The sequence below is a fragment of the Mercurialis annua genome, linkage group LG7 (assembly GCF_937616625.2).
Source record: "Mercurialis annua linkage group LG7, ddMerAnnu1.2, whole genome shotgun sequence".
In the NCBI taxonomy this organism is placed as follows: Eukaryota; Viridiplantae; Streptophyta; class Magnoliopsida; order Malpighiales; family Euphorbiaceae; genus Mercurialis; species Mercurialis annua.
In genome coordinates, this window is record NC_065576.1 from 4310995 (window position 1) to 4329809 (window position 18815).

Sequence of the window (18815 nt, forward strand, 5' to 3'; positions counted from 1 at the left end):
AAAAATATTATGGTATAAGCTATTATACTAATTTATTTTAACCAATCTAAATCCGGTGAAGATTAAAACACAAAAAAGTAAAATCATATAACAAAAAATAACTATATAATCTTTTAAATGTTGAGCTACCAAATAAAAGGCAACATCTTAAAATACAAGCAATACAAATCAATTGAAAATAAAAAAAATCTAGAATGAAGCATGTAAATTTAACACAACGATCAACAAAATTCCGTTAGACGGGGTACTTCGATCGCCTTCTTTCGATTTGACAGACGATTCACTCGATTTGTTGAAATTTAGTATTTTTGAATCATCATCTTCCATGCGATCTTAAAGTTAAATCTAAAGACTTCCTAATTTCTTAGATCTACAAGAACTTGAATTTAAAGTCCGAACAAACACTAAATATTCTTATGAGATCTAAAAAATCAAACCGAAGAGGAGTATAAACCAAACAAATGTTATTTAATCATGAAAAAGACCAAATCGAAAAATAAACTTCTTAACGAAGAGATTTATTGAATCAAAGATTAAAGACCGTAAAAAAATAGTAATATGGGTGGAGAGAAGATAATTTTCCGACTAAAACCGGAAAAATCACCTTCTCCCGCTCTCAAGAAGATAAAGATGGAAAGAGTCTTTTCTAGACAGAACGAGCAAAATTTTATAGAGAGAATGATAAAACTTTTTTAATTTAGCTATTAAACTAATTTAGATGTAGACTATTGTGGACGTTTTTAGTGTATCGATGGCTTTAAGTAGCAGTACAAGGAATAAATTAGGGGCGTAACCGAATTGAGTCGAAATACTGTCAAACTCGACTAAAAAATTTAAAGCTTGAAATTCGACTCGAATTCGAAAGAGTCTTATTTAGGAGATCGGTCTCAAACTCTTTAACTCGATTAGATTATCTATTTAAATTTTAAATTTTAATATAAAAAAATAGTATTACACACACATATAATAATTAATCATTGATTTCGGCTTGCGAACCTCCCGAACTAAGTATTTTAAAATTTGAATTGGACTCGATAATTAACTCGAATAGCTCAAATTCGAACTCTTTTCAATATTGATCAAACCAATTTTATATACTTTTTAAAATAATCCCGAATAGCTCGTGAGTTGACTCGACTGCGACTCCACAATAAACCATCACCAAGTAAGCTTATTATCATGCAAAAAAATGGTTGTGGTTGGAAGAACCGGCCTAGCCGTGCGCCTGGGGAGGAAGGTTATGAACTCTGAAGAGTAAATATGGAAAGACTCGCACATATGTTTGATATTGCTACCCAACCATGTGGGTTGGGGTTCCCTTACATTCTAAGAGTAGAAGGCGCACAACATCACAACAGAGTCAATCCTCCCCAACTCGGTAGCCCTACATGCTCCAACCATTTTAGTGCCCCGCTCGGTTACAGGCTCATGCTACTTAGCCCGGCGATTAGGTGAGTTTAGGTTTAGTATTATAAACAAATCAGCTTACTTAATACTAATCCATGTGGGATTTTTTTATTATTTCCTACTCATCAAAATAATCATGTTCGCAATTCTTTAGATTTTTTATTATTTCCTACTCGTGTTTTTTGGTTTCTTGTTATTTAGTTTTATTTGTATTTTGCTTTAATTTTACCGTAGTTAGTTTTGACATCTTTCTTGTCAAAATAGAATTTAAATATAGGGTTAATGTCAAAAAAAATCACGAACTTTACATGTTTTCTCATTTTAATCACGCAGTTTAAATTTTCTCATTTTCATATACGAACTACCACTTTTTCTCAAATTCATGCACGGTGCTGAGGTGACACTCATTCATTGGTGTAAAATGACCTCTATCTCAGCTAATTACACCAATGGAGCCGTGACAACTCAGCACCGTGTATGAATTTGAGAAAAAGTGGTAGTTCGTGAATGAAAATGAAAAAATTAAACTGCGTGATTAAAATGAGAAAACGTGTAAAATTCGTGAATTTTTATGACATTAACCCTTAAATATATGATAGTAAATATCTATAATTTAATTATTTCTAATTTTTATCTTTTTATTTCAATTTCACATTTTATATAAATTAGATGAATCCTTTTTTTATTGAATAATTTAGATGAATCCTGTTTATTTCAATTTCACACTTCATTGAAGATTTAAATGGTAATTTGTCTCCTCAATTTACTAGTGATATACAGTTAACACATATTTTTATTTTATGGTCAATTTAGTATTATAGTTGATTTATATATTTACTTTATCTTGTTTTTGCACTTGATTCAAGCGCGTATTCACCTAACAATAATTATTTTTGAAGTTGGTGGAGTCAGATGTAAAGATGGATAAATTGAGTATAAAATTTAATATTATTAATTTCTCATTACCTCCAAGTTGAGAGATTACATTACAACTTAAGTCCTTTATTGAAGTAACAATATGCCAAGCTAGCTTCAAAAAGGAAAAAAAAAAACAATATGACAAGCTCTCTTGAAGTTTCCTGAAGTACCTTGAAAGTAATAAATATATGTTGCTTACTTGCTTGATAAGCATATATCTATAATATTATTTATATCACTTCATATAGATTATTAATTGTTTCAACCTTTACAAACTAAACTATATATATTGTGAGAAATGATATACTTAATAAAAGAAATATTATTTAATCCATTATTTTCATAGAGATACTTCTGCTCCAACTGATATTGTATCATTTTATTTGCTTTTTTTTGTTCAAAAGTGTGGTCTAAACAAAAATCGAAAGTCATGAATTATATGTAGTCAAACTTCATAATAGGATAATACAAAAATACCAACTTAAAATATTAATTTAATAAATAAACTAGTAAAAGCTGTAGTCTTGTAATGATGCATGTGCAATTAAATTATACATACCACTCGTCTCCATTCCGATTTCATCCTTTATCAAATCCTTTTTTAGCCAAAGGTATCAATTGACTTCTTTTTATGCATTTTGGCCCTTATTATGGATCATGGTCTAAAAGTTTTAGGAGACACATTTTAATTACATTACACTTTCTGACTGCCTTGCAATGCAATCCCACTTTCTTTCCACTACTTTATTTACTTATCCTAAAAATTGCACATGATTTTTTTTTTTTTAAAAAGTCGTAAAAAACAAACGGTAAACAACGAGCATTGTTCATGCTTTGGTGCGATCAAAGTCGTAAAAATATAACACACTCCCTGCTCGTTGCTTAACAGTCCGATTGTCTGGAAAGAAAACCATAGGGATCTTTGGACATTGCTTGAGTCAGGCTTTTTTACGTGTTCTTTCGAGCAGCTTTTTCAACTGCGCTATAAAATAATAGGGGTCTTTTTTCTTGATAAGCCATTTCTTTCCAGATGTTATAATTCGGTATATTAAAAAAGTTGGTAATAAAAGTATGGGTGAAAAAGAACACTTTAGAAATTGAGAAAGTGACATTAAAAGCTTAAGTTATCTACAAATTTATATTCCAAGCTAATGGGTCCATAGTGGGGTATATAATGGGTTCAACTCAATTATTAAAAAAAAAATTAATACCAAATACTTTTTCTTTAATCATAATGTTAAGATAACACCTTATTTTTTTAATGTCATCAAAGAATTTGATGTCAACAAGTTAAAAATATCCATTGTCTTTTCTTTTTTTCAAGCAACAAAATCTCCAATCCACCATAGCTTTTTGATCTCAAGAACCAAAAAAATGGTGGCAGTGTTCAATAAAGAACTCTTAAGTTGGTACCTTATCACACTCAAACTCAGAGAAACACTAGAATCTCAAGTTCCTCAATCTTCTAATACTAATCCTCCATTACTTGAAGTTCAAGAAAACACAAATCAAGAACAAGAGCAGAAAAACTCAGATCCTCATCAGATTTCGATCAAAGAAGATGAAGAACAAACTTGTAAAGAAGAAACTAAATCACCCGACTGCGAATGGGTGATTTCCATTAAAGAAAAGCTCGAACAAGCGAACCAAGACGACGAGGCAGGTTCATGGGCGAAGCTATGCATTTATAGAGTCCCACATTATCTACGAGAAGGTGATGATAAAGCCATTGTTCCGCAGATTGTCTCGTTAGGACCGTACCACCACGGAAAACGAAGGCTTCGGCAATTGGATCGGCATAAATGGCGGTCCCTTCAGCATGTTTTAAAGCGTTGTAATAAAGATATTAAACTGTTTCTTGACTCTGTAAGGGAAGTTGAAGAAAAAGCTCGTTCTTGCTATGAAGGAATGATTGGTTTGAGTAGTAATGAATTTGTTGAAATGATGGTGGTTGATGGTTGTTTTGTTCTTGAATTGTTTAGAGGTGCAGCTGAAGGGTTTAAGCAACTCGGTTATGCGAGAAATGATCCGATTTTCGCTATGCGGGGTTCGATGCATTCGATTCAGCGAGATATGATAATGCTGGAGAATCAGATTCCCCTTTTTATACTTGATTTGTTGTTAGGACTTCAGTTTGATAAACCTGATCAGAAGGGGTTAGTTGCTAAGCTTGCGTTTAGATTCTTTGATCCGTTAATGCCGACGGACGAGCCATTGACGAAGAGCGAAAAGAATAAGCTCGAGTCTTCGTTTGGATATGCTACTACTTTTGATCCGTTGGCAGATCAAGGAGGACTTCACTGTCTTGACGTTTTCCGACATTGTCTTCTGCGAACAGGTCCGAAACCCGCACCGAGAAATTGGATTAGGAAATGGTCAAGTAATAATCGTGTTGCTGATAAAAGACGAACACAGTTGATTCATTGTGTTACGGAACTCAGAGAGGCGGGTATTAAGTTCAAGAAAAGGAAGACCGATAGATTCTGGGAGATAAAATTCAAGCATGGAGTTCTTCGGCTTCCTCGTTTATTAGTCCATGATGGAACTAAGTCGCTTTTTCTTAATCTCATAGCGTTCGAGCAGTGCCATCTCGACTGCGGAAATGAGATTACTTCTTATGTGATCTTCATGGATAACTTGATAAATTCTCCAGAGGATGTTGCCTACCTTCATTACTGCGGGATAATTGAGCATTGGCTCGGCAGTGACGCGGAAGTAGCAGATCTCTTCAACCGTCTTTGTCAAGAGGTCGTGTTCGATATAAATGATAGTTATCTTTCTCCGTTGTCTCAAGATGTAAACCAGTACTATAATCATAAATGGAATACATGGCGTGCCAGTTTGGCACATAATTATTTCGGCAATCCATGGGCGATCATCTCATTCTTTGCTGCTGTTGTGCTGCTTGCTCTTACTCTAGCGCAGACCTTCTATGGAGTTTATGGATATTACAAGCCAAGTTAGTTAAGTCTTTCTTTCTATATGAAGCTGCAGTTTAGGGTTGCAGACAAATTATTTCTATAAAATAGTCTGAATTTTTCATTTATGGTTTTATTTTCGTTTGATGGATGTATTCTATACCAAAGTTTGATTGTTTAATTACCAAAAATCAACAAGGTTAATTATGTCCGGTGGGCATTAGCAGACGATTTTCATTCTTCGCCAGTTCCTTAATATTAGAAGCACTTTCAAAAGTAAATTGGATTACTTTGAAGAAAAAAATGCGCTACAACAGGCCTATATGTTCAGTTTTCTAATAGAAGAAACGTCTCTTCTAATATGTATATATAATTAGCTAGATCGTCTAAAACATGAACAGGATCGCCTTAGATCCGAAAACCTAGCCGCCTAGCTATTGCATCATACATTATGCGCTCTATAAAACAGCAAGACAAGCAGCCAATGAAGTAGAAACGTGAAATTCACAGAATCACTAATGATATTAGTGCAGGTAAAGTATGCGACGATGCAAAACATAAAGAAACAGCAAGTTTCAAAATCAGACAAAATCGTATCACTAAATGAGAAATTGGTATTTCCAACTGAAGAAAAAGTAGCGTCTTGATGATGAAAATTAATAATTCTTCTTTTGCATTGCTAAATTTAAATTCCCCTCTATAAACTACTACTACTAAAAAGGTTTAACTATTTTGGTTTAAACGTCCCATGCTGCTCTATATACAAAACTCTTCTTCCAAAAATGTGGACAAGAATAAAAATGTGGGGAAACAAGGAATCAGAGGGCAAGAATAACCATTTCGTTGCACCAAAATTAGTTGACCGGATTCTACGACCACCAAAGCCTTCACAGATTTCACCTGCAACCACACAATAATACTCCAATAGATCAGATACCGATGATGAATGTGTCTAGAGAAGCAAATGCAAACGTTCAAACTACCTGAGAAACTCATTCCTTCGGAATGCTTATGCTGTCAGTTGTAGGTGCCTTCTTTCCATACTTCTACAAATAAAGAATATGGACATATTAAAATCTGAAAAACCGTGATGACAAGGAAAACCACTATGTATAAAGTTTAAAATTTCGATGGGACTACAATTACCTGTTTTCCGAAAGTAAATGGAACATATTTATATCTGATCATGTGCATTATCTGTCTCCTCATAGTCATGAAAACCAGTATAATCCAATAGAATAGTAGTATTGGCCAAAAGACGGGTACATCGAATGCTTCAAAGAATGTCAAGAAAAACGCAATGCAGACGGCCTTGACAATCGAGTACCTTACACACACACAAGCAACACACACACCAGAAATTAGGAAAACTTCAATAAATTGAACCAAAAATTAGGAAAACCTCGTATAAAGGTTTCACATTAAAATCATCACCAAAGTCAATTCAAGTAATACTTTAAAAATCTATAGGACCTCAATGGATAACAATAACAACAACATCATAACAATTGGATAAATTACTACATACAAACCTAAACATATCAAGAAAATTTCCCTACTTTTTTTCTCAAAATACCATGAACTATGTTCATATTATGAAACCTAGCATGAACAAAAAAAAATTCATGATCCGAGATTTATCGCAGCAATGTAGCATATTTTTGACTTCATCATCACCGTCATTAAGCTTTTGCTTAAGTTTAGATATCAATTCACTTCATAGAACTCCTGCTAGATTTAGAACAATTTTCATACTTAACGCAAAAACTCCATCATTAAAAAAAAACTTGCTTAAAATTTGGTGATTCTTTAGCTAATTAAGCATACCCATTGCCAACAATAATCTAAATTTTATGTGTTTTTTTAAAAAAAATTAAGCACTTCAAGTTCAACAATCTCTCTATTATTGTAATCAACGGATTTTAAACATATAATTCAATTCAATTATCAAATCAGATTAAAAAAAACTAACCAGAACTTAAACTCCGGGAGACGGCGGACGAAGGGGCGAAACTCATCGGATCCACGTGTCGGAAGAGTAGGCCCATCATCATTACCATTACCATTATTCATCATCAACGCCGGATCAATCTGAGGCGATAAAAACGCAATCAAAAGATTAAGCATATAAATACCTAATCCGTAGGTGATTATATAATAGCCCTGCACCAAGTACACGCGCAAGGTGTAGATTAATGCGACGACGAGACATCCGATCCAACGGTACAGGGTGTGCGGTACAGCCTTATCGAGAAGATGCTGGTAACGCTGGGAGACGGTGAACGTCCACCGGGAAATCACGGTGGCTGGGGTTTGTGATAAGGAGGACAGACCGTCTTCTCCTCCGCCACCGGGCTGTCCGGCCTCCATTTTTGGTGTTTTTTTTGGCGGAGATTGAGATTAAAGAGGTGATTTGTCTGTTTGTTTTGGGGTTGTGAGGAATTTGTGTTGTTTGTCACTACTAAGATTTTTCTTTTTTACCCGTTTGTGTTTACCAAAATATTTTGGGTTTGTTGAGTTTATCTCTCTATCTCCTATCTCTCTAATAATTTTCGGGGGATGCAAAATGTATTAATAATTTCATAATTGAAAAACAAAATTATTTATTAAATTTTTTTCTAGTACTTGTTAAATTTAGAGTAATTTTTTAATGTTTATTTATTTCAATGTATAGTTATCTATATCATTATTTTTGATTAATTTTCAATTGTGATAAATCAATTTCATTTTTTCTCATATTATTTTTTTTTCAAAATCACTTGTACCGGCCATGAAAGACGGTTTTGGATTGGTTCAAACCGGCTGATTCTGGTTCAGGATTTCTGTTTTGTCCGGTTCGAAACATTTTATAAAATATTTTATAAAATTAAATTTAAATGCTTAAAATTAAAAAAATTGTTTAGTTTGCCATGAATTTTTATACTCAATTAATTATATATAATAAATACTAGCATATATTGTTATAGAAGAAAATAAAATTAATGGTTAATATTTTAAAGAAATAAAAATAAATATGAATATGAATATCTATAATTATATATATAAATAAAAATAAAATATACATTTTTTGATATCATATACTTTGGAATCTATATTATCGGTTTGGAACCGAATCTGATGGTTCCATTTCCAAATATTGTTGCACCGGCCCGAAATTGGCCTCTTTCCGATTCCAAACTAGATTGGACATGGTTCATAATCAACCGTTTCGAGTCGTATTTAAATGGGGCTCGTTTCAAAAAAGTAAGCTACACACTAATTGTAATTTTTTTTAGAGATATTGTCATAAAAATTCACAAATTTTACATGTTTTTTCAATTTAATTGCGTTCTTTAAAACTTCTCATAAACATACACCAACTTTCATTTTTTTCCAAATTTATACACGGTGGTGACGTGGCACTTATTCATTGGTGCAATTCGCTAAGGTGTAAGTCATTTTTAACCAATGAATGCATGACACAGCACCGTGTATGAATTTAGAAAAAAAATAAAAGTTGGTGTATGTTAATGAGAAGTTTTAAAGAACGTAATTAAATTGAGAAAACGTATAAAGTTGATGCATTTATATGACATTAACTTTTTTTTTAATTAAAAATTACATTAAATGGTAATTTTATCCTTTCAACTTCGCACAGAACATTAATTAATGTTAAATTTCTGATTTAAAAGAACACATTAAATTTGATATTTTGACTTGTCTTATCCTTAAATTTTTAAATTGTCTGATAATTTTCTACCACATCGGCTCCATGCTCCAATTATTTTTCAACACCTCATCCGAAAGGATAAAACGAGGTAAAAGGTTAAATTCATAGTAGTTGGCCTTAATTGATCTTTTATGGTAAATTTAGGGGGCAATACGAACATATATACAGTATGATTAGTTTTTACCGGTAATCAAAAATCACAAGTACCCACATCATGCTAATGCAATTTCTCCTCCATTTTCGCGGGTCTGCATTGGAAATCCAATGAACAGAACAAACAGATTGAAGAAAAAATGAGTTGATTCTGTGTTCAAATCTTGTAATTGTAAGTGATTTCAACTTATTATTGTAATTGTAAGTGAATTCTGTGTTCAAATCTTCTTAATTTCATTTGATTTGGGAAATGCAAGTCCAGCATATTTGTATGTACGTTGTTTATTGCATCTCTATTTCCAAACTTGAATTTTTCTTATATAGCCCAGTTGATCTATTAAGCGAAGCTTGTAATATGTGTGTTTAATTTCATCTGAAACTGAGTGCATTAGCTTTAGTATTGTCTTCTTGAATTGATCAGCAACAATTTGATCCACAACTTTGGTTTTTTGTTGTAGATTCTGTTTCTAAGAATGCCCATTAGTTCACTTGGTTTATTTCAGGATCTCTCTCTCGAAGCTAATGTATGTAGGTTTCTATGGATTCTGAAACTGTTGATTCGTCGTCCCAACTTTCTGCTCAACCTTCTTCAACCGAGCCTCCTGCTAAAGTTTCTAATGCTGAAAATCCATCCATAGTTTCTAACCACGAGTCCCAATCTCCGGCCAATGCTGAAGCTTCTGTGCATGCTGCGCCTATGTCTGATGGTAAGACTGGTGAAATACCTTCTTCAGGCGTATCACCTCGCGGTAAAGGTTCAAATCTGCCACAGCCAACGCGGCCACCAGCAGACTCACAAATTGGAGGTTTTGGGACAACATTTGCTCGTTTGACTAGCGGCCTTGGATTGAATTTTACTGCAACGATTCTTGGACAAAATGGGAGTTCTCAAGAGAGTGTGTCATCTGCACAAACTGGTGTTTTTGAATCTTTGACTAAAGGTTTGGTTGATTCTTCTCGAAGTGCTGTGAAAGCGGTGCAGGTCAAGGCACGTCATGTAGTGTCTCAAAATAAACGTAGATACCAGGTAGTTTAATCACTTCTTTTGTTGCATGTGGTTTTCAATTTCAGTTAAATGCTGAGAAAACAATTTTGTTGATTTGATCTCATTAAGGTTTGCTTTAGCATAATAAATTGTGTACTGAAAGTTCTTGATACTTTTTTTGTCAGGAAGGAGGGTTTGATTTGGATATGGCTTATATCACTGAAAATATAATAGCTATGGGGTTTCCTGCTGGTGATTTAAGCTCTGGACTTTTTGGATTCTTTGAGGTAAACAATATCATCTAGTGAACATTGTAGAAGTTTTTTTATCATCTAAGTAATGCATGAACTCTAAATTTGGTGCAGGGGTTCTATCGAAATCACATGGAAGAAGTGATCAATTTCTTTGAGACTCATCATAAGGTATTGTTGAAATTTGCTTGTCATAATAATAGAAATCTGTGTTGAATATTAGGCTAGAAATACTAAAAAAAATGAAGAAACAGATTATGCCACGGCATAAATTAGAAGAAAAATGAAGTGTTCATAATCCCGGATCAATCGATTAAAGGAAGTGTGACAGGAGTCTTATCACATGATCTGACTTGGCTTGCTTAGACATGCTTTCTTTTAGGAGCGAAAGAAAGTGCTTTCTTGTGTAGAGGTTTAGAAGGATATTATTATGCTTTAACTATTTAAGATGAAGGTCACTGTGCAGCACTTAGATAATTATGAGTTTGAAGTAGGGTTAAGATGCTTACCTCTTCACCCTTTTATGTCTGAAATTAAAATTCTATAGTTATGGTTTTAGATCCTGTTGTGTTTCTAAATGTTATTTGTAAAAGAATCTTTTGTTTATGATTCTGTGAACTGTTCTACTCCAACCTGGTAATTCTGTCTTATCTTTCATACTGTACGGATACCTAAATGGGTTTCACAGTGTGTAGTGCGTTCCCATTGGCCATTAGTTTATATATCAAAAAGATCAGCATTCTCATTTAGCTGAATGCATCTCTGATGACATATGCTCTATCTTAAACAAAAAGTACATGTTGATGGTATTAGTTTGTTTTCTCTGCAGGGAAAATACAAAGTATACAATCTTTGTTCTGAGAGATTATATGACGCATCGAGGTTTGAGGGGAAGGTGCATCTTTGATTTGAAACTATTCTGATTGTCCTTTTAATGTCAAAATTCAAGTAGAGACAATATGATTATCAAAGCTTGACTTGTTTTTATCACAGTGAATCTTAAAGAAAATTTATAGCAAATTATAATAAGGATGACAAATTTTCCTTTTCTTTTACCCCTGTGCTAAAAGAAATTCCATATCTGAAACTACTGGTATCAGCCGACAGCCTAACGGCCGGTTGCTTGGATTATAGTGCAACTGCAAGCATGAAGTGTACTAGTTTATTAAAAATATAGTTTCAAGGATTTTTTTTTTAAAAAAAAAAAGTTATTTCTTAAGTTTCAGGAATATGATTCAAGTTTGAAATTTGAGTGTATTCATTATCCCCGACAGTGATTCAATTACCCGGACAGGCTGAATAAGTTTCAATAGTTCTTGGTGTTTATTGAACTATGGCTTTCTACTTATATGATATGATTCACTTTTTAAGTTACAATGTATTTCGTGCATTTGGACAAATTAAGAACCATGTTTTGTATGCGAATAGCCTCTTACAAAATATTGAGTGTTGTTTTATGGATGTCATGGGACCAATATATATAGAGAAACAACTTAACAAATAATATATTTTGAATTTTGCCAGTTTCATTGTCTTAGAGAGATCAAATGAACAGTGATGACTGTATTTACCAGGTGCCCGTGTTTCAATTAGATCAACATGGCTAGTGATGTTTGTAGTTTGTAGTTATTGAGGGACAGTAGTTTCCATGTTCTTTGTGCGCCAATTTTTATTCTTAGCCTCTTCGTCTTCCATATATGATTTTCTGATTTCATTTTATTTTATTTTTTCTTCATAGGTTGCATCTTTCCCGTTTGATGACCATAATTGTCCTCCCCTTTATCTCATAACATCATTCTGTATGAGTGCATACTCTTGGTTGAAGGAGGACATTGAAAATGTGGTGGTAGTACATTGTAAAGCTGGTATGGGCAGGACAGGTGTAATGATATGTAGCCTCATTCTATACTTGAAGGTTAGATTCAAATTTTTAGCCTCAACTTATTTAAGTTGTAGTAGTTGGTGGAACTTTGTTCTTCCACGGGTTTTGCTGGTCTTTTCTCCTTGATGATATCATTGTTCTATTTACCTTCTGTATGCAGTTCTTCCCAACTGCTGATGAAGCCATTGATTACTTCAACCAGAAAAGATGCGTGGATGGAAAGGCTCTAGTTCTCCCTAGTCAAATTGTTAGTCAATCTCGTTTCTGATTTGCAGTTTATTTTTAAGAGGTTTGTGTGTTAAATTTGAGAAGTTACTCTTTGCACCTTCTGATTATTATTACTATTTTTATACTTTCGCCAGAGGTATGTCAAATACTTTGAACGTATCTTAACGTACTTTAATGGAGAGAATCAGCCTGCACGAAGGTAATTTTTTTAGCATCTCTATCCAAATTATGTAGTATTCACCAAAATACTGAAGTGGGAGCCACACAGGTGCATGCTTAGGGGATTTCGGCTTCTCAAATGTCCGTATTGGATAAGACCGTCTATTACCATTTCTAATCATACCGGTATGATGTCACTTTACCTGTACAAATATCTCTTTTGTTTATAAGGAATGACATCTTTATTATTCCATGTTAAACTTCGGAAATGAAGTTTTTGAGCATCTAGGTTACATCCATGGCTTTTTCCATCATTATAGGAATTTGATAACATTTTATTTTTTTGTTTAATGCTTGGAAGGTTATGCATGTAAACAATTTTTTTTCTTTGATTTGTCTTTCAATTCTATAGACCAATTGCATGTGTATAAACAGAAATGTTTTTCCTTATCCACAGGAGTTCTGTTCTCAACAAAAAAGCATCCCAAAACAAAGGATTTAATGGTAGATCTTCACTCAAGTTGTTTGGTTCTGGTATTAAACTTCTGATCTAAACATGTGAAATCCACTTTTACAGCCGGAAGATTTCTGGATTAGTGCACGAAAGAAAGGCATGGTGGTATTTGCTCTACCCGGGGAGCCAGGCCTCACTGAGTTGGTTGGGGACTTCAAAATCCACTTTCATGATCGCCATGGAGATTTCTACTGGTTTGTGAACTTGATACATTTAATACTTACAAGCGGTTACGCTTGTTTTGATGTTTATACTGAAACAACTAGTTATTTTCCTGTCCAATTCACTCTAACAATAAATGAGCAATTTTAAGTTTCTTTATCAGTCTAATTTTGAGATTAACTTTAAATTTGTTTTGTTTGTTGGGTCTTCAGTTGGTTAAACACAACAATGACAGAGAATAGAAAAACACTAGATGCGTCTGATCTCGATGGTTTTGATAAGGTAATTTGACGGTATCTTTTATATGCATCTTACTCAGGGAGTTAGATTTCTCGATTTCACATTGCTTTTGTTGCTGGCCTGTTTATTGTATCTTGCAGAGAAAGTTACCTTCACCAGGTTTCCAAGTTGAAGTTGTGATGATTGACTATGATGGTACTTCAGCAGGACGGTCTAACCCTGATTCTCCGAATAAGGGACCGGATGGTACTACAGCGTCAGGTTATGATCGGAAGCCAAATCCTACAGTTAGTTTAAATCAAAGAAAAGTCTCCGAGAATGAAGATGATGTGTTCTCCGACAGCGAGGGAGAAGAAACTGGTACTCCAAAAAGTAGGCAAGCTACTGCTTCCGGAGTTGGATCAGCACAATCTGCTCACGCATCAAACACTCCAGAGCAAATGAGGAGCGTAACACACGGAACTGCAAAAATGTCTCTTGGGAGTCGAGAACCTTTGCGTAGTAACTATTCCAAGGAATCAAGTAAAGATGGAAACGAGAAATCTACCTCGGGCCTTGGAATAAGTAACGCAGAATCTGAAGGAGCCAGTGATTTTAAGGCAATGGCTGCTGATGCTTCAGTTTTTTCATTCGGCGACGAAGAAGATTATGAAAGTGAGTAAAAGCTGGGGACTTAGTGTACTTAAATGTGTGGAGAAGCAAGTGCATCGAGTTCTTTGTGAGCAAAATTGCTAGATTTTGGAGGGAAATTGTATGTTGATTAAATTCATCTCTCATTTTTTTATAGGATTTATGTCCATTCTTTTCCGTTTCCTCATTTATTTACATCAGTCTCATGTGTTGAATTTAATTTAATTACGTCATGGTTAACAATCCAAGTTTAAAAAAATGAAAAATGAAAAATTTATAAGAAACATTTAACTTATTATTTAATCAAATATTAACCAACCATATAATATTTCTTCATTTTCTGATTTCCTGCTTCAATATGCCCCATAATATATCAAGATCGCTTGGTGAAATGAGCAGCAATAAAGATTCAAAACCAACTTTTGCTACTATCATATTGATTAGAATCACTGGGATGGTCTAGTACAAAAAATGATTCTATAAATAATTAATTTAAATGTTACAAATTCATTAAAATCTAATGAGACAGATACAAAATTATAGGCAAATTGTTTGCCTCGAAAAATTAAGGGCAGATTATCTGAACTAAAACGCCCCTCCAAAGTTTCAGATTCTACACGAATATTTATCTGCATCGATAATATCTCAATAAGTGAGTACCTGTTCCGTCAAAGTACATATCCTTCTGTTAGGGCGCATAGTTTCTAGTGCTCATCACTTTTTCTTCTTCGCAGTCTTCTTTCCTTCCAACTCTTTTGTTAGCAACTTTATCATCTTCTCCTGTTTAGCTATTTGAACATCTTTCCAAATTAGATCTTGCTTTAATTTTTCAATCTCTTTCAAGTGATCTTCACAATCCTCTCTCTTTAATTTCTTGGGATCACTTGTATCCTCTCCTTCAAAAGCTCGTTTTTTCTGTAAATCTTGAAGAAGCAAATGATCATGTCCCACTTTACGAACAAATAGATTTACAGTTGCTCCTGTTTTGCGTTTAAGCAATATCATTTTCTGCGGCAGTCCATTTTTATCCTGACATAACAAAAAAGAATGTCATTCTCTTTCATTCTGGAAAAATAAATTAAAGACAAATCCACTGCAAATTTCAGTAGACCAACGTCTTTTTATGAGCAGGGAATAAAAGAAATCTAATTTTGATGTAGACTATTTGTTCTTCAAATGGCTAAACACCAGCAGAAAGAAAATAAAGAAATATCAAATATGAATAAATGAAACGCGCTAGCTTGCAAAATACCTTTTCTAATCTCCCAATCAATTTTTCAAAAGCGCGGTTTGCCTCTTGTGAATTCTCAAAAATGGCAAGTGCAGAATATAGTGATCCGCCTTTCTTTGGTGGCTGCAATAGAATCAATCATCTTGTAAGAAACTTGTACCGGAAATGGACACAATTTATGCATGAATACTTGGCACAGAAATTATTGAAAGAATGATACTCTCAGTGCTCAATCAATTGACAGCAGCATCTTCTCAACCCTCAGAAGAAGGAAAAAGCAAATATTTTCACATTAATGAACCCCTGGGCATTATATTGAAAATCTTATGGATAAGAGTTGAAATATTCTTATAGGTATAGTCAAACTTTTAAGTTTATTTTGAAAGATAACACCCCGGGGGGGGGGGGGGGGGGAATTTTTTTTGAGATGAGAATACTCAGGAAAAGTTCATTTGTTGAATGTAATGTACTCGTAAAAATTAGTCTTTAAGAGAAAAAATTAATGTACTTAACCAAGCACAACTCAGCCTTAATTCAACATTAATTGAAGTCAGAAAAGAATTAAGGAATAAAACAAATAAACTCAACCTTGAGTTCAATTGTAAATTGTTCACGAAAGACTCCATGTAACTCTTCACTGCGGACATCAGTTGGGATCCCATGGAGAAATAGCTTTGTCAATTCAGATTCTAGCAACTACATCATTCAAAATACATTAGTTAGTAGACAAGCATTATACCAGTGAGTGTGTCAGAGATGACAATTATTCTCTCAGAACTTACATCTTCTTGATTCACTAGAATGTCATCATCACCTCCCCTTTCAATCCTGGCAAGAAATAGTTTCATTGCAGCAAGTGCATCGTCTATGCAATTGTGAGGAGCACCTCCTTGGCGAAGTTCATAACCCAGCACAGACTGTCAGTGAAATATATAAAATTAATAAAAAATCATAATATATAAGAAAATACCACTGTGCAATCTTAAGATCGGTCACAAAAAAAGCCTCATTTATGGTTAAGATAATACAAAATAAAAGAGAGAGAGAGGTTGCCAACTCTAGAGCAATAATATTCAGCACTTCCAAGTCGTTCAAATCCAAGCAAGGAACATTTTCTCTAAAGGATATTAGCAGATATTACCAAGTCAATAGAATCTGACCTTACACAAGGTGCCTAAAGAAGGTGGACGCCCATCTGAACGTCTGAAGATAAATGAAGTATCAACCACTCTGGCATGGTCTATCTTTAGAGCTATCAATAGCAAAAAAAATCAAACACGAGAAAAAATTATCAAGGCATGGACAAACTTCAACATGAGCTCAAATAGAAATATTCCATTCCATTAAATAAAAAACCTTGTCACGACAAATACTTTGACATACCGTGTAGGTCATTATATAAACCATGGCCCACTAAAATAGTTCCCTTGCGTAATAGCTTCTTCATGGACTTCTATAAATGTGTAATAAACAGCTTCAAAAATATAGAACGCAAAATGATAATCATATGAATTCTACGAATTACTAATTAAAATTGATACCTGTACATCCGCTAATGAACAAGACACTCCATCCAAATCTCTCGCAGTAATTCCAGTTATATCAGATCTATAATCTGCAACTGGTTTGTAAGGATTTACTTTTTCATCAAGTTTTACCTGAGAAGACATTTACCAAAGTTGATTTACTTATAGGTGACAAAGCCTGAAGCACGATCATCTTCCATGTTTCACAATAAGAATTCCAGTTCACAGAGCCTCCAGAACTGTAAATAAGTAACAAGAAAGAAATAAAGATAGTTTAGTACCTGTAAATTGCGATCCACAACACAAACCTTCACCAAAGCTTCTGTGCCATCCTCACAAAGAACCATCTCACAATCAATAGCCACAATTGCATCTATACTCGCCAGCTTGGATTTCTTAGGGAGCTTTGTAACCAGCCAGTCCTGATGGACAATTCCACAAGTTAACAAGACGAGAATGTCCAAATTATGTTTTAGGAATATATTTGACAAAATAATCAAAATTTTGGATATAAAAAACATTTTTCCAATGAAAAATCAACATCAAAACATACACACCTGATCATACGACGGGAACGCATACTTTGAAAGGTAATACGGATGCTCAATGGTTGCTCGAACTAGCTTCTGTACTGGCACAAGGATTCGCAACAAAAACATTATAAACAAAAAGAAAAATCATAATCCCAAATTCCGTAAAATACATAGAATTTTAACTAAATGATAAATAATACAACTTTCGCAGGAAAAAAAAAAGCATTACCTGTTCAGCTGATTCATCATCAGGAGACTCTTTTCTAATTTGATCTACAACTTCATGATTAAAATGTAGCCGTAGTACACGGTCCACAAACTGAATACATACACAAACAGACTATTATTAATTGAAAATCAACACAAATACTAATTAATTAAAAAAACTAAAATGAATTTACCTCAATGTCTGGTTTCTGAGTAAATGTTTGTAAAAACGAAACTAAACAATCACGCGGTCTTTTGGCCGGGTCGCTTAAGCTTGACCCGATTTTCTTATCGTAAACATTTAGAAACTCTTTCCATGTGCCATTAATGCCTTTTCTTCCTTGTTTTTGAGCTAATTTTACAGTTTCTACAAGAACCTGATTTACATTTTTATCAGCTTCAGAAAACTCCTTAATTTGTAAATATACACTAAAATTACGGGGAAATGAGATGAGAAGAAGAAGAAGCTTACCCTTTCCGGCACGTCGGCTAGTTTATCGGCCATTTCCCGGCGTGGTGGAAGAGCGGCGGAGAGAGTGCGGTTGACAGTAGCGGATGGAAAAGCCGGGAATAAGGGTTTAGTAAAACTTTGGGGGTTTTGTGCATTTGGGGTTTATCATGAGCAAATTAAATAATTGGGCCGCGCTAAGATGATGGATATGGACTCTAACCTTGTAGGGTACTTTTGAGAGATAAAGTTTGAAAATGAAAACGAATGAATCATGTGTATGTACGTAAAATAAATTTTTAAGTATTTATAAAATAAATTTAATATAAATTTTAATAAAATATATGTATAATTAAATAATATTTATCAAATTTTAATTTAATTTTTATAGGAATGAAAAGTTTACTCACAAGAGTAAAGAAATAAATGATTAATTCTCGTTGAAGAGGTAATTTTGTTTTCATTTTCAAGTGATTTTTATGTAAAACATCAATAATGAAAATTAATCATTATTATTCTATTATATTTTTGTTCTTTAACAAACCAAACACCGCCTTGATTTAAAATAAACTTTCAGAGTTTTTATTTTTTTATCGCTGTGCAATTATTATGGTAAAAAGAACATAATTATGTCTTTTTTACAAGCATTTTACGGTCACAAATTTTAGAGGCACTTGAATTATTAATTCAACTAAAAGATAGTAATGGTTATAT

The 18815-nt window shown here is 33.7% G+C and overlaps 4 protein-coding genes across 6 annotated transcripts; 2 read left to right on the forward strand and 2 right to left on the reverse strand.

The window, feature by feature from the left end:
• The first annotated feature begins 3579 nt into the window (after positions 1-3579).
• On the forward strand, positions 3580-5474 carry LOC126654597 (UPF0481 protein At3g47200). The gene has a single exon (XM_050348513.2). It carries the CDS (start codon positions 3700-3702, stop codon positions 5287-5289), a length of 1590 nt encoding a protein of 529 aa, XP_050204470.1. The 5' UTR covers positions 3580-3699; the 3' UTR covers positions 5290-5474.
• A 363-nt stretch (positions 5475-5837) lies between these two features.
• Positions 5838-7785, reverse strand: LOC126657783 (protein RER1A-like). The gene is made up of 4 exons (XM_050352554.1): positions 7216-7785; positions 6390-6570; positions 6227-6289; positions 5838-6143 (listed from the first exon to the last, which is right to left on the reverse strand). The coding sequence occupies exons 1-3, from the start codon at positions 7611-7613 to the stop codon at positions 6236-6238; spliced, it is 633 nt and encodes a 210-aa protein (XP_050208511.1). The 5' UTR covers positions 7614-7785; the 3' UTR covers positions 5838-6143; positions 6227-6235.
• A 1330-nt stretch (positions 7786-9115) lies between these two features.
• Positions 9116-14351, forward strand: LOC126655372 (phosphatidylinositol 3,4,5-trisphosphate 3-phosphatase and protein-tyrosine-phosphatase PTEN2A-like). 3 transcript variants are annotated; one of them, XM_050349532.2, is made up of 13 exons: positions 9116-9277; positions 9564-10132; positions 10276-10377; positions 10456-10512; positions 11171-11236; positions 12080-12256; positions 12384-12470; positions 12586-12650; positions 12720-12796; positions 13068-13114; positions 13188-13318; positions 13499-13568; positions 13667-14351. In XM_050349532.2, the coding sequence occupies exons 2-13, from the start codon at positions 9644-9646 to the stop codon at positions 14186-14188; spliced, it is 1890 nt and encodes a 629-aa protein (XP_050205489.1). In that variant the 5' UTR covers positions 9116-9277; positions 9564-9643; the 3' UTR covers positions 14189-14351. The 3 variants fall into 3 exon arrangements, with proteins under 3 accessions (XP_050205489.1, XP_050205490.1, XP_050205488.1); XM_050349533.2 differs by having other exon boundaries at positions 9590-10132; XM_050349531.2 differs by having other exon boundaries at positions 9117-9277; positions 9609-10132.
• A 207-nt stretch (positions 14352-14558) lies between these two features.
• Positions 14559-18249, reverse strand: LOC126655373 (small RNA degrading nuclease 1). The gene is made up of 12 exons (XM_050349534.2): positions 18126-18249; positions 17848-18030; positions 17676-17765; positions 17471-17539; positions 17195-17335; positions 16929-17045; positions 16771-16840; positions 16548-16639; positions 16170-16304; positions 15976-16083; positions 15409-15510; positions 14559-15185 (listed from the first exon to the last, which is right to left on the reverse strand). Exons 1-12 carry the CDS (start codon positions 18156-18158, stop codon positions 14871-14873), a joined length of 1455 nt encoding a protein of 484 aa, XP_050205491.1. The 5' UTR covers positions 18159-18249; the 3' UTR covers positions 14559-14870.
• Between the last annotated feature and the right edge of the window lie 566 nt (positions 18250-18815).